Genomic DNA, 15013 nt, shown 5'->3' on the forward strand with positions numbered 1-15013 from the left:
TGTCTAAAGGAAATAAAACAGCCAATAGCGCCTCTAATGCTCATTAATAAAAACATTTCTTATGAGCTCTAGAGGTGCTGGCAGGCAGATTTTGACTTTTTTGGCAGAGCTAGTTTAGCTTTTTGCTCCCGTTTCCTGTCTTCAAGCTAAACTAACCGACTGCTGTCTCTAATATACCTGTTAGCACTCTAATGTCTGTATGCAAAATGTCCAAGTGTTCCTCTAATGCTGGTAATGCACGTATTGTGCTCTGAAACCCCACTGATGATTAACACACTCCAGTGGCGGCTGTTCTCTTTTCTGCAATCAAAAGCCAAGTACTTGTCTGTCGGGAATGCTGTACATCTGGTTAATATTAATTTTATAATGAATAATATTTGTTGAAATTTGGCCGTGCAGGGTGAACTGACACGGTGAGGTGTGGTTGCAGCACCCCAAACCCAGAGGGCTTCAGATGTGACATCACTGGGACAAGTCAGCCAGCAGAGAGACGAGAGATAGTTTCGTACTTTTGACCGAGGGGTGTGGCCGTGTAGTCTTCACTAGTCTTTTATTCGGGGGATGTTCTGACTCAGCATTTCTGTTCTGATGAGGGCTGAAGATTGGGTTTCATTCGAGATGAGAACAGTGCAGGTAAACAATGTTTTCATTTATTTTAGCTTTAATTCAATAATCCATCTTCCATTCACTTGAAGTCAGAAACGCTGATTAACTTCTTTCTTTTTGCTCTAATTTCATTTTTCCTCTCACTCATTCACAGCTAAAAAAAAAAAACTGCTGTTATCGGCTCTGCCTCAGTCCTCGGAGAAACAGTCAGGTTTAAAGGAGGAGGAATTGGCTTTCGCATATTCCTCCTCAGCGGGAAGCACCGTGTTTCTACATGAATGAACATGGCTGAGTCGTCAGAAGGCTGAATGGTGAAACAGGCTCAATCTGTATTACACAGGAAAGGAAGCCGCTCTTTGATACCGGTGGCATGCAGAGCTGTGTCCAATTCTGTAAGCGACTCAGGGAGCACACGACGGAATTTCATTCCTCTCGTTTTAAGGGCATCCGATGCATAGTGTACCGAGTTATGCAAGACCACAATAAAAGAAAAGAGAAGAAAAGTAAGCCGTCTTTGTGGAGCACGTATCCCACAGAGACACCCATAATTCTGGTAAACCATTTGACTGATAATCCAAAAACATAAAAGGGAAAACCAATGAATGGACTTGCATAATGTCATGTGCATGTAAACAAACTGTACAAAGCATCGCTTGTAAGCATAGTTGCAGCATGTTGTAGGCCCTTTTGTAACAGTCTTTTCATTGCCTTCTCTTCTGTCAATGGCTATGACTGATAGAGAAATGTCTGGTATGCTGGTGGCAGCTGAAGTCCAGTGAAGCCCAGAAGAAACAGGGAGGAGTCTGCTAGTCGTGGACCCGAGCTCTTTGGTCCAAGATTCAGAGACGGAAGGCGTTTGGAAACGTCTTAACATTGTCCTGTAAACAGTTAGTGTACATGCAGATCTTGCTGTAGGCAGAATTACTGGAAGACCTCCTTCTGTTCTGGGTTAGTTCGGTAATTATAATTCATTTTCAGTCTGCCACTGCCTTTTGTGTCCATAAAAAGGCTGGCGCTGGAGCTTCCACCTCCAATAAAGTCTAGTCTGTCTGCCTTGGAGAGAAGTGGCAGATTAAAGGGTATTCATGCAGTCTCTGGCAGTGAAGACCAGGAACCCGTGCCCGCCCTCACACCTGTATGCAGCACACACACACACACACATCACACGTCTCACAAGGTGCTGCCTGCGACCGCCCAGGGAGGCCCGTTAGTGTCAGGCTTCATCAATGGTGCTCCTATGTGTCGGTAAGGGTGTGCCAGTGGCAGACCTGCTGTCCCTCCGCCTCTTTCATCTCTGTCCAGTGGGCCTGTTGCTCCTCGCCGGTGCTGTTGAGGCCCAGGGAGACCCAGCCCAGCCTCTCCCTGGGCCTCATGCTGCTCCGGCGGCAGAACACCGATAACACCAGAGACACCTCGGACAGCTGGAAGAGCGCCACCTGGAACAGGAAGGTCTCCTTGTAGGTGGGGTTTGGCTGGCCGCGGCACACAGCCGTCTTGCACTTGGACATCTCTTTCCCCTTCGAGTCCAGCATGGTGAGCTTCACGTAGGTGTCTGAAAGGACAAGTGAGGCAGAGTGGTGAGAGAGTGCCATCAAGTGGTGGGATGGTGGTGCTGCAACAAGCGGAGATTTTTAAATAGGCACACATTTTTTTCTTCTTGTACTTGTAAAGGAATAGTTCAGCATTTTGGAAAATGTGACTCCAAAAATCAATACCACTCTCACATCTGTCTGTTAAACATCAAGTGACAGCATGGAGAGTTAGCTTAGGTGAGCAGAACCAGCTAGCCTATTAGTTCTTCTAAAGCTCACAATTTGACATGTAGTACCTTTTGTATTTGTTTTTGTTTCCTCTATTTGTGCAGTACGTACAAAAAACGTGGGTTAAATTGTCAGGTTGAGACAGGCTTGCTGTTTCCTGTGCCATAGCTTCATATTTACTGTACAGACATGAGAGTTGCTGCTCATCTACTCTCACACGAAGGCCAATAAACAAGTTTCTCTATATTTTTAAATATTCATTAGAAGTGCTGACTGCATTTGTTTTAAGTGCCACAAAATGGACAAATAAAACCAGATTTAGATCCAAGAGGAGAAAATTTCTTCTTAAAGTCGGATGAACCACCCAAATGTTTGAGGAAGAGGCGGTTTGAGTAATCCACTGCTGACTTACCTCTCATGATATAAAGCTGCCCTCCTACGAAGTGTTTTATACAACAGAACAGGCCGTCTGTGGCACACACCAGGGCACACACCACGGCATACAAAGTTGGAAGGAAGAAAGACAGGAAATAGTTTAAAGGTTTTAGGCCCTCGCCAGAAGGTCAGCTTTCATGGGAACTCCGATAAGCAGCAATTGCTTCGGCATTACAGCTTGAATCACTTTGGTTATTAAAAAGCTGCTGCTGTTGCCAGGAAATATTTAAATGTAATGGTGCGCAGTTTGTTTTTGCTGCTGGGAGTCTTGCCCATCTGTTTTATTTATTTTGCCAAAACAATCACATAGTGAATCAGCACACTTAGGGGAAGCAACATTACGTGTGTTAATTTTACAGGAAAGGAAATTTACTCCCAGATGGGAGAAACCTCAAGAATGAAAGCGTTTAACACAGAAAAGCTTTTGTACGTACTGACGGGTTTATCGGACGCCGTGGTTTTGAAGTGGCTTCCCTGGACGATCTCGGCACACAGCTGTCCCGTGGCAGAGTTGTAGATGAGACCCAGGAGGATCTCTGGCAAGGACGAGTCTTCCGTAGAGCGATAAGACAGAGCTCCCGCGCTGCGAGACACGCTCACCACGGAGCCACAACCCTGGTGAGACGAAGGAAGAGAGAAAAGCTTACAACAGGTCTACGCATGGAGGAGTGAGCTGCTATGGTTACGTGCACGTTGCCACCAATGTACCATTCTTGATGCATAACTCATTGCACCCTCAATTTAACCAATCAAGACCATTGCAGGTGGCTGTTTTCTTGATTCTTGATAAAGGTGTTAATTCATGAGGCCAGAAAGGGGTCAAGTGGGTAATTATGATGGGTATTTACTGAGTTCAAAAAATTATAATGAATTGAGAAACTAGGAAGAGGATTTATAAATAATGAAAAGTGTCCTTAGTTGAAGCCCAAAAGACTAAATGAATGCTTCAGATAAAACTCAACAAAGGAAGACTCATAAAGTGGTCTCACTGTCAGTTCCGAGCCCGGCTCCAGTGTGACAGGCAGAGCGATCTTGCCCTGCAGGTTGAGTTTAGTCAGGTAGAACACCTTCTCTCCGAGGACCTTTTCCTTTTTCATCCGCCTGATGCTGTACAGGCGGAAGCGAACCGCGTAGTCCCCCAGGGCGTCCTGTTCCACCCGGGAAAACTTGAACGTTTCAGTGAAGACGGGACACGGACCCTTCTGCACGCCCGTCTTGGCCCGTTGCTTCTTGGTGGGCAACAGGACCAGGTGGACCTGCCACGCGATGTTGCCCGTCTGTTTGAGAGCAGGGATGTCTGTCGCCGCGGTGACCGTGACAGCCAACCACTGCTCGCCGGAGTCGTACTCGAAGGCGACGTCCAGCGTGCCGTATTTGGCAAGCGGCTCTGGCTCGTAGGTTGTCGGGAGCTGAGGACCAGAGCCGTCCTTGAGGGGAGGAAAGAGAGAGCGAGAGGCTGAGTAGAAGAGAGGGAATCATCATAGTATATGTCCATCCATCCATCCATCCATCCATTGTCTACCGCTTATGCTGTATTCAGGGTCACGGGGGGGCTGGAGCCATAGTATATGTCACTTTCCTTATGTCCCCAACAGACTTGGATGAAATATACGTAGGCTAAAGTCATACAATAATTTCTCTCTTTCTTCCTGGGACAGATAATGGTTTTAATATGTGAAACTTATTTTTTCTCCCTTTAATATAAAAAGATTATGGTTTCCTGGTTGAAGCCCCAACCTCTAACACTCTATCACAATTGAGAGACAGGGTAAAACATGTCTGGAGAAAAGTTTACAGTTGAAAATAGACAAGTTTAAAGAAAGATGGGCACCATTGCTACAGGCGATGCCAGAACTCTAGATAACTCTCTTCCTTTCTTATTTTTATTGAATTTGATTTAATAGCTTTAATTTCTATTCCTATCACACCTGTTTTTGTTGGCTTAATTATACAATTACAGTATGTTATATGACAATAATTCTGAAGCAGTGATATGATGTAATAATGTTTGAAACAGACAGACAATAAGTGTTACTTATTTCAAATCTAGCGGCCTCTTTGGCGGTAGATGTAACTGCAGGCGAGGTAACCTGTAACTGACACTGTAACCTAGGGAACAAGTCATCTAATTACAGTAGTGGTCTTAACATTAATATTTAATTAACTGGTAAAAAGGAGGGGGGTTATGGTGAACCCCAGGGCAGGTACACACTAAATAAAAGCTTTTTTAACACAATAAGAGCAGTAATGTGCTGCTTAAAGACACAGAGGGGGAACGTACAGAAGCTTTGATCTCACCTCTGGTCCCAGCACAGCCGTGCTGTCACTGGGAATGTCCTCCTCGCAGCCCTTGTTGAGGTAGCTCTCAGTGTCTTGGTCCACGCTGGCCTCACTGGAGCAGCGGGGGCTGTCGCAGGCCTGCGGGGACGACCCCCTCCTGACCCCTCGCGCCGAGCGGGAACGAGAGGACACGCGGCCCACCGGGCCCTCGTCCTGGTACGGAGGAGGCCGGGACTCGCTGAGGGAGGCGTTTTTTTTCTTTATTCTCTGGATGCTGTTGGCTGCGTTCACGGGAGGGACAGAGGGATACGGAGGGAGTAACGTGATACGAGAGGTGTGTTACTGGAGACAAACTGTGCTCTGCAGAAATATTCATTATGTATGCCACATACAGACGAGCACAGAGCCGAGTTAACCTCTTAAACTGTCACCGAAGTAACCGAGATCCCTTCAAACTTACAGCATTTTATATTCATTTATATTCAAAAGTAATCTGTCATTTTATGTAACGATGAAACCACAAACAATCGGCATCTTGAGTTTGAATATATTCTGTGTCATCATCATGTAGGTCCAAATATAGATTAAGTTAGTGTGTGTTGTTGTACAATGCACATTTACTCAAGTACTGTACTGAATACAATTAAGAGGTACTTGTACTTTAATTAAATTGTAAAGTATATGTAGATTTTATTTTTCATTCCATAGATATATTATATAATATTTGTTTCTACTTCACTACAATTCAGAGGGGAATATCGTAGCTTTTGCTCCACTTAATCTATTTGACGGTTTAGGATTAAGAATCTTTAATATAATCAACAAACAAATTATGATGCATTATTACATATTAACAGTGTAAAATGTTTTTTAAAAGCCCACATTCACCAGCTTCAACATGGACTTCTGCATTATTCTTTCTTCATATTTTTATCTGATTCATTCTCAGTGAGTCTTGTATGTTTTGTAACCTTTATGTCCGACAGTGAACATGTCCCTCCTCCTGGTTAGATAAAGATTTATTGTATAACAATGCACTCTCTCACCCCGTTCGCTGGACGCTTCACTGTTGTAGCCTCCCTGCTCCGGCGACTGTTTGCATTTGTTGCTCCACGCAGAAGTGGAGTTCTGCTGGGCCACAGCCTCGGGGCCTTTGTCCTCCTCGCTGTCTGATAAAACTCCCTCTGGACACAACACACGGACACCTTAGTTCAAACATCACATTCATCTTGCGAAACATATTATCTGCAGTGTTTAAAGACATGCAGGAGACAAGAAGATAGATGCAGATGCTGAAACTGGCACACGGCACTCTGGAGAGGAGAGCTTCATGGTGAGAACTTCAGGCTACGGTTTTAAAGAGAGAAGAAGAAGAGACCCAGATGGTGAAATGGAAGCAGCACATCATCTGACCTTGTTTTCCTTTCTTTTTCTTTTTGCCTTTCTTCACTTTCTCCTTCTTTTTCTCCACATGCGAAGCCTCTTCGGATTTCTTCGAACCTTCCTTTGCTCCTTTCCTCTTCTTGTTGTCTGACTTTTTCTTTTTTGCTGTTGAGGAAGACTTAGAAAGCTCGGCCTCTTCCTCGTCATCTCCCTCTCTCTCTGGGCTGTCTGCGACCTCTACCTCTTCTTCTCCCTCTTCTATTTGCCCTTTCTGCTTTGATGAGTTACTTTGGATCTCGGGAACAGGCGACGGAGGAGGTCGGTCGCAGCCATCACCTCTTTGCTGAGAGGCTGTTTGGTCTCTGTTGTCACTCGCCTTCCTGTCTGGTCCACAACTGCTGTCTGTTTTCTCTGAAGCTTCAGCTTCCTCTTCTTGCTCTCCATCTTGGGTTTCCATTTTGTTTTTCTGTGCCCCGGCTTCTTTCTCCAGCTGCTTTTCCCTCCTTTCTCTTCTTCTTTGCTCTTTCTTCTCCCACAGCTCCTTCTCCTCCTCCTTCCTCTTCTTATCCTCTGCCAACTCTGCTTCTGTCTTTTTAACTCGCCAGCACCCGTCCCTCCATTCCCACTCCAGCTGGCTTGCGGCGCTCGCGGCGCTCTCGGCCTCGTTTGCATCACTGGACTGGTTGCCCTTGGAGGCCGTGTTGCCGGCCTTGCTTCCTCCCTCCTGTGTGGCCGAAACCTGACCAGACTCCTGGCCGCTGTTCTCCCCGTCTTCCTCGTCTTGCACCTTGCTGATGATGGTGGTGACCTGCTCGGTGAGCTGGTCGCTGACGGCGTACGTCACGTCGCTGACGGCGTTGGCCAGGTCGTCCACACGACTGGTGACCGTGTCCAGCAGCGAGGAAATGTTAACAGACGGGAGGTTCTGCTGGAAGCTCTTGAAGAAGGCCATCTCTCAGTCGGGGATGCCGTTTGTCAGAGGTGCTGACGTGGACATGCGGTTGTTAGTAGGATGAGGTGTCACACGTTGATTGCAAAGAGTGTAACATCAGCACTCTCGCTGTGTTTTTCTATTCAACTATCTGTACTCTAAAGTCTCAGACATTATAACGGGTTTTAGAAAAGCAATCGCAGCAGAATGTACATTAATATATGCAGCACTACAAAAATACGAATGGTGTCAGTTATGTTTTCCACTTGTTTCGCCAAAGCATCACTGCGAAAAATAAAACGGTATACTGACGAGATATCTTTTTGTTTTTGGAGCATGGCTATCCAAGGTCAAAAGCCATTCCACTCAGAGGAAGTGCACGCTTTAGCACCGAATAATCCAATAATCCTGTGTGTAAATGACTGAGGTAGAGCTATATGTAGGTATATGAATACCTGGCTGGTCGTTCTTATAACTGAGATGGGACAGGTCGGCAGGACTCTCCACTGACAGCTTGTTGCTGAGGTAAAGAAAAAATAGAGCCATCAACGCCATGAAGGCTGCAATGGAAGACAGGACACCCAGAAGCTCAGGAGAGACTGAGAAGGAGAAGGAGATACAAAAAGAAGGAGGGAAGAGAGAAAAAATTACTGATTCTGGAAATGTAACAGTTAAAATTCCAAACCATGTTTTTTATGAAGAAATAGCTATAAATAAAAACAAACATATATGGTTGCAAGCTAAAAAAGGCAACCCCCCTTATGCAAATAAATCTATTTATTTTGTAATCAAACTGCTCAAATGTTGTCTTGTCAGGAGAGAATTATCTATTGTGCTTTTAAACAGTCAGTGCTTGCTCCACTTCAGGAGGCATACCAGATGTAATCTACAGCAGTGTATGTAGGCCAACCGTACTCCATGTAACCATGCAGCCCTGCGCTGCTGATGTGCTATTTTTATGAGAGGCTCAAAGGGGGCTGTATCTAAGTGAAACGTAGACTCGGTAAACCAGCCAAACCTTCTTCTTCACTAAATGCACTGCGAGCGAGCCTCTGTGACACACAGTGTGTGGATTTTAAGTTTCAGTATCTCCACACATTTTTGATCTGACTACTGTATGTGCATATTAAACAATGACTCCCTTGGTATTTTATTAGACACCACTGTTAAAGGTTTTGCACACCCACACAGGTGTTTTCTAACAACTGTTCATTAACTCCTCCCCTGAGCGGCGATTGTCCAATCGTAGCTTAGCAACCGTGGGCTGCGGATTCCTCCGCATGTTGGGGCGGCGAGGTGTCCTGCTGTAGAGCAATCCTCTGCATTTAAAGAGTTTGACTTTTTTTAGAAACAAAAGCCACAGCAACCAAACGGTAAGGAATGGATTCCAATCTGTGTTTGTTTGCTCTATCATACGCCGGGAAAGTAGTTAGCAAGTCCTGCTACCCGCAATAGGCCAAGAGTTAGCATTGCTACTCTGTGTCCTGGAGTTATTAAAGTTCTGTGTCATCCAATGCACACCCTGCTCTGCAGTTTACGCTACAGCAACCCCTCCAGACATTAGTCCTCACCCTAAAAGCTTTTTCCCCGTCTTGCAACATCATTCGATGTCGTGCTTCCGGGCCACCCAACGGATGTTATTCCAATACCTCCTTAATGTCTCTTTTGGGCTCCACCAACTCCTGAGGGAAATATCTGGCTCTTTAGCTGCTAAATGTTTGTGTTCACCAGCTGGCCGCTAACTTTGTCTGTCTCCTTCTTGATGCTGGGCAGGTGGAGATTGAACCATTACCGCAGCCTAAATATTGTTACCGTGTGTTCTGTAGCAGGTGCTCCTTTCAGAAACACCTGTCACTGATTAAACGGCGTGAACACTATCTCCACTGAGAACAAAAAAAAAGCAGGAGAGGAGGAGAGAAAAACAGAGGCGTATAGTTTCTCAACCCTCCTTTGAACTTATGGATGGACTTGTTTCACCATGGCAACAGGCAGAGACCACTGCAGCCTGACAACTAGTGCTGCTGCCTGGTGCAGACTGCAAAAGTGACGAATGTTAAATTCCCAAGAACGGCAAAAGAAGTAGGCAAGCCATAATACAAGGCGACGAGGCTTACCTTCTCTACATGAATATCCTCTTAAAAGCCAGCTGTTTCCCCAAAAAGCACTACCTTCTTGATAGTAAACGGTATAAGAAGAGGGGAAAAACAAAAGTTGTAATCCGACGTGTAATAAATCCCAGGCTTACGCATCAACTCTCACCGCAGACGGTTGTGTTGACGGTTGCCAGAATGACCTCTGGGGTCGACGGGCACGTGGAAATGAGCAGCTCGTGGCCCCATGCCGCGGGACAAGATAACACTTCATACATGGCCCTGCTCTGTAAATGTCAACGGCGGCTGAATAATTTAGACACCTGAGGTAACACGACGCCTCCGTCAACGTACACTGGAAAGTGGAGAGCTAGCGACCCTGCCTTGGAAACAGCTCACCGTGCTAGCAGTTATTTTTCATAGAACACCCATCATTCTCAGAAAAGGCCTTTCTCCTCACAGCAGGTTAAAGTGCATCCTTCTCAGCCACTTCCCTTTATCATACACTCTTTCACCCTATCCCATCCTCTTTCAGTGAGTGTACAAGTTGCGCGGCTAAACAGAATAAACAAGAAAATGTTATATATATAAATCTGTTTGTTTCCCGCATGTAACTCTGAGCCGAGCCTCGGGATTCAATCAAATTCTTTTTTTTTTAATTTCCAGATAATGACTCCGTCATGCTGACTGATGAACACGATAACAAAGCCACCGAACCATTCAATGTGCAAACAGCAAATTAATAATAACTGCCAAGAAATGTGAGCTCATTTAGATCAAAAATGTGTTTATGACAACGTAATAATCCCACTTTTGAACTTTTATACCTGAGCATAACGCGGCTCTAGTTTACAGGGCATTCTTGTTTAAAAAGTAAGTAGACAATCTGGAAATGTTGCTTACACATGGACTTCGGATACGAAACAAAACCTCCCGCTTTGCATAAATCATGAACACACAGCTGCCTGCTTTTGCTGAAGTGAACCAAAACCTGATATGCCATGCATAATTCAAATGCAGACATGATGCTTTCTGAAGTCTATATAGAGACACTTTCTATACACCAAATTTCAGGGAAAATCCACAGGAATAAGGGAGGTTGAGAGCTAAATATTTAGACGTGGCCATCTTTGTGCTTTTAAGCTGATGTGGTGGAGTACAGCCGAGCATGAACGCTATTGATGAAAACACATGTGAAAATATGCTTTTATATGTGGACCCGCTGTTACATGGCCTCACCTCGTCGGGCACAGATGAGCTCATGAACACCACAGTTCCTCCCCCCTCCTGGGACAGAGAGAGAGAGAGAGAGAGAGAGAGAGAGAGAGAGAGAGAGAGAGAGAGAGAGGTTATGAATATGATTTCATGCAGTCACTGTAAGACTGGTTATGCCAACAAATATGAACCTGATTAACTGGAACCACCTGAGAAAAAAAACTCACAATCAAATGAACATCTTAACTTAAATGTGCCTTTAAATGAAGGTACCTGGAGCTGGTTAGCGTAGCTTAGCTTAAAGACTGGAAGCAGGGGAAACAGCTAGCCTACAAAAAAAAAACATATTTCTTTTGTTGTATGTGTGGTTATTTGCAGGACTGTTTCTCTGCTGTGTTAATAATTGAGCTTTAGAATTACTTAGATAATTTTTCTCACCTTTGGAAAGAGCCAGCTCACAGTTTATTACCACTTCCGGTCTTTATGCTAAGCTAAGCTAACTGTCTCCTGGTTACAGCTCATACAGTGTTTAATGAACAGATATGAGAGTGTTCCTCACACATTCACATTCAGGGTGAAGTACTGAAAATAACTATATAAATGAATAAAAAAGTACACTGTTAACAAACTCTAAAGCAGAGATAATGCATGTTTCAATGGAAGAAATCTCTCTAAAGGGGTGAAAACTGTGCTCATGTTTATGTTATAAATTATTCATATCAAATGCAGTGATTATTACATCAGTGCATCTTTCATAGGATCTGAAGTAATAATTAATTAATAATTGTGTTTTGTTAACATGAAGGTCTAAACACTCTGAATATTGAATTCTTTATTGACGTATTTATTGGTGTAAATTAATAAAAATAAAAAAAAATTTAAAGAATCAAAACAAACAACCAAGGTCGTGACCTCGATTCGTTCCCCTAATTATCACCAATTCACATGATCTTTTTTACATTATCTAAATGTGTTGAGGTTTTCACTATTTTCACTCCAGGATAGTGACATCTGTACACACCTCACATAGATTCACACACCCACAGGCTTACACACATGCATTGACACACTATCTCTCTGGGCTCATAACCTCCGTATTTAATGATTCAGGTATCTGCACAAGCAGAGAAAGAGAGAAAGCTCTGAGGCCGACTCGTCTTCTGTCACACAGCAGACAGAAGCTCTCTAGACCAATTCACTTCACTGTTAGAGAAATCTCTCCGTTGGCTATTCTTGCAGAGACAAAAACGCTTGCCAAAACGTAACACCGGTCGCTAATATCCTTGAAATCAAAAGATATTTTTTACAAGGCTGTCTCCTTCTTCACTCATAAGTACCAAAAATAAATGATGCTGCTCTCACGTCAGTGGTGTCATCCACTCAAATGACAATTGGCAACACTTCCACAAGACATGTTCCCCAATTAGGACTGAGAGGAAGCCAGAGATTCATTGATATTTTAAATAAATATGTGAGTAGAGGACCAAAAAGGGACAAAAGCTGTTTGACTTTAAAACAATCATCACGATGATGAATTACTGATAGTTTTGAGTAGGCTAACCCTCCCCTTACTGTATATGTCTAAAATAGCAAAGCTGCATATCACTGGTTTTGAAGTAAAACTGTAAGCCTGAAGCTACAACAATAGTTTGGCTATCTGTCCTTACAAGAATCCATCACACAAATCAAATCGGTAAGGAAAAATCTACATCCTCATGTGATTCTTCCAAAAATGATTTCTGACAGCTTTGCTTACTTAACCTTCGGCTACAAACAAAAAAATAATATCACATTGTGTAGTCCAACTAAATGTGGCATTATTGTGGCGGTGTATACTTCTGCCATCTAATAGGTCGACTGGATTCACGTCACGATGAACTCTCATCCGACCAAACGTTTAACATACAAACCTAAACATTTGGGAAAGTTAAATTTAAGTTCCATGTCTGCCTCCTTCAAAAAAAAAAAAAAAAAAAAAAAAGACTGACAGACCACCCCATCCCTTGTGGGTCATTTAATCAGATCCCAAACATCCAATCTATTCATTTTATTTTATCTATGAAAACTGCATATTTTTAAGCACTTCATTTGACAAAGTCATGAAAAATTGGAATGATAGAATAAAGCACCTTTAAGGATATGCAGGGACACCAGGATAGAATCAAGAATTAAATATGGTTTAGGACATATTTTACTCAGAATATTTTGAATGATAATACATTCTGAGTTTTAAGAATGAATTTTTTTTTTTTTATGAATAACAGTGTGTTTGTATCTTCAATGGAAATTGCATGCAAATATATTCCTTGTAGCTATCACTGATGAGTCACTGCGCAGGTGCAGTGTATCAACAAACACGGCTGCACGTATGGCTGCACGTGACATCATAATACAAAAAAAGTGCCCATCACGGGACAGGGGCACGCGCCATACTCTTCACTGACTGCATTCATTTTTTTTTTCTTTCTCGCTGCTCGGTGTCATGTGTGTTCCGGTCACTTTCACCGAAACCTTGAACACCTTACCCATGGGGCTTAGGGAAGGATGTCAACAGCACGTGCATCCACAAAAGATAACGGTTACTTGACAGCAGCTGGTTTCCGAACTCACACCGTTCTTTATGTTATCGATAACATGACACCATATTCATCCGCTGGGTTATGTAGTTCTTAACACTAGCTGAACAAAGTAGTTGGCATGTGATGCTAAACCTGCTGTGATTTTTCGGTAGCCAAAAATAAATAAATATTATAAAATTATTTTTATATTTAATCGCTGACACGGGCGTGTCCCGAATATTTTTTTGCACAAACGTGACTATCATGTATCCGCGTTGAGCATCACTTCACCCGGCTGAGAGCACGCGCGCATCCCATGAAGGATCACAACATTCCCGCATCAGCGCACTTCAGCATCCGCCTCGTGCCGTTAGCCGTCCCGGCTCCGGAGCACTGCGGTATTGGGGGCGCGAATGAAAACAGAAACTGTAATCACATTACAGACTTCTGGATACAAAATGTGATTTATTATTTTCAATTTAAAACTGCGTTCTCGTTCTGTCCCGAGCAAAGTTTTCACACGAGTCCCGCAGGACACCTGAGACCGAGTACTTACCGTCAATCGCCATGATGCTCCGTCCCGGACTCTACCAACTGTAGGGGGGGGAGGATGTGTGATGGAGGAGAGAGGAGGAGGGAGGTCATTCATGTGCCAGTCGACTGTGTGTGTGTGTGTATCTTACATAGTCCTGTCCCAGTTCTGTGTGTGTGTGTGTGTGTGTGTGTGTGTGTGTGTGTGTGTGTGTGTGTGTGTGTGTGTGTGTGTGTGTATTGCAGTTGCACAGATACATAGAGAAATAAAAAAAAAGTCAGAACATAAAACCAAAAGAAGATTAGAAGTAAAAGTAGCTACAATACACAAGAGATATAAGTCTCCAAGGAAAAGTGACGAAAAGTCATGAGCAGCAAACATAACACACACAAGTATGATGTGTTTTGCACAGCAGTTGTATGGCAATATAACAAGATGACATTAAAATGATTTGAATTTATATTTATCAGTTATCTATTTATTGTGCAGTGCAGTTAGTTATTTTTTTTACTTACCTATCACACCAAATATGCGACCCATCCCCATGGGATAACAAGACATTGCTATATATAAAACACCAAAAATATGACAAGAAGTCTTTCTGTAACATATATACAAAATGAAAGAAAAATACAAAATCACTAATCATAACATTTTACATACATCTAAATAATTTTAGATATGTTTTATGTAAAACATTTCAAATAAACTTAATAACAGAATAAATAAAAGCTTGATAACATTTCCCCTCCATCATTTCGCAAGCTTTCTTATAGTAACTGCTAGCAAAATTGTCCAGTGTGAATCAAAGTCACATTCGCAAACGAACAATAAGTTCAAGTGATTTTTAATGGAAAATAAATATAGGCAAACAATTGAACAACAACATTTATTCAATGCACCAAATATGAGAAATTAAGATTTCCGGATAAGAATGTGTGACATACGTGGTTGTGATAGCATTTCCAGTGTAAACAGTGTTGTATTCAGATTTACAAGAAATAGCATGGAGGGGGATTTAAAATGGGAATAAAATATAACAGCATTTTAATTATTAGAACTAAGGGGTCTATCTTAAAAACAGTAGTACACAAAAGTATGTAGACAGGGGAGGTACGTCTTCCTGGCACGAGCCAATCAAGTGCGAGTGATTACCTGCCTACGTCACTCCTTGAGGACACGCCCGCCATAGTTTTTTTTTCCTCCAAAAAAATATATTTCCG

General features: G+C 43.1%; 1 protein-coding gene across 2 annotated transcripts; it reads right to left on the minus strand.

The window, feature by feature from the left end:
• Window positions 1-208: 208 nt before the first annotated feature.
• Window positions 209-13856, minus strand: syt14b (synaptotagmin XIVb). 2 transcript variants are annotated; one of them, XM_084030086.1, is made up of 9 exons: window positions 13815-13856; window positions 10725-10772; window positions 7851-7994; window positions 6128-6265; window positions 5100-5362; window positions 3791-4228; window positions 3236-3416; window positions 2779-2835; window positions 209-2158 (listed from the first exon to the last, which is right to left on the minus strand). In XM_084030086.1, the coding sequence occupies exons 1-9, from the start codon at window positions 13825-13827 to the stop codon at window positions 1842-1844; spliced, it is 1599 nt and encodes a 532-aa protein (XP_083886212.1). In that variant the 5' UTR covers window positions 13828-13856; the 3' UTR covers window positions 209-1841. The 2 variants fall into 2 exon arrangements, with proteins under 2 accessions (XP_083886212.1, XP_083886213.1); XM_084030087.1 differs by lacking the exons at window positions 7851-7994; window positions 10725-10772; window positions 13815-13856 and adding an exon at window positions 6495-7699.
• Between the last annotated feature and the right edge of the window lie 1157 nt (window positions 13857-15013).

This window comes from Eutrigla gurnardus (genome assembly GCF_963514095.1).
Source record: "Eutrigla gurnardus genome assembly, chromosome: 16".
Lineage (NCBI taxonomy): Eukaryota > Metazoa > Chordata > Actinopteri > Perciformes > Triglidae > Eutrigla > Eutrigla gurnardus.

Excerpts from the sequence above, each read along its gene's own strand:
- syt14b (XM_084030087.1), bottom strand. The coding sequence starts at position 7,416 with ATGGCCTTCTTCAAGAGCTTCCAGCAGAACCTCCCGTCTGTTAACATT. Across the intron at positions 2,836-3,235 it reads GGCGTCCGATAAACCCGTCA|ACGGCCTGTTCTGTTGTATA; the intron begins GTACGTACAAAA and ends TGTGTGCCACAG. Across the intron at positions 2,159-2,778 it reads GCAGCTTTATATCATGAGAG|ACACCTACGTGAAGCTCACC; the intron begins GTAAGTCAGCAG and ends TTGTCCTTTCAG.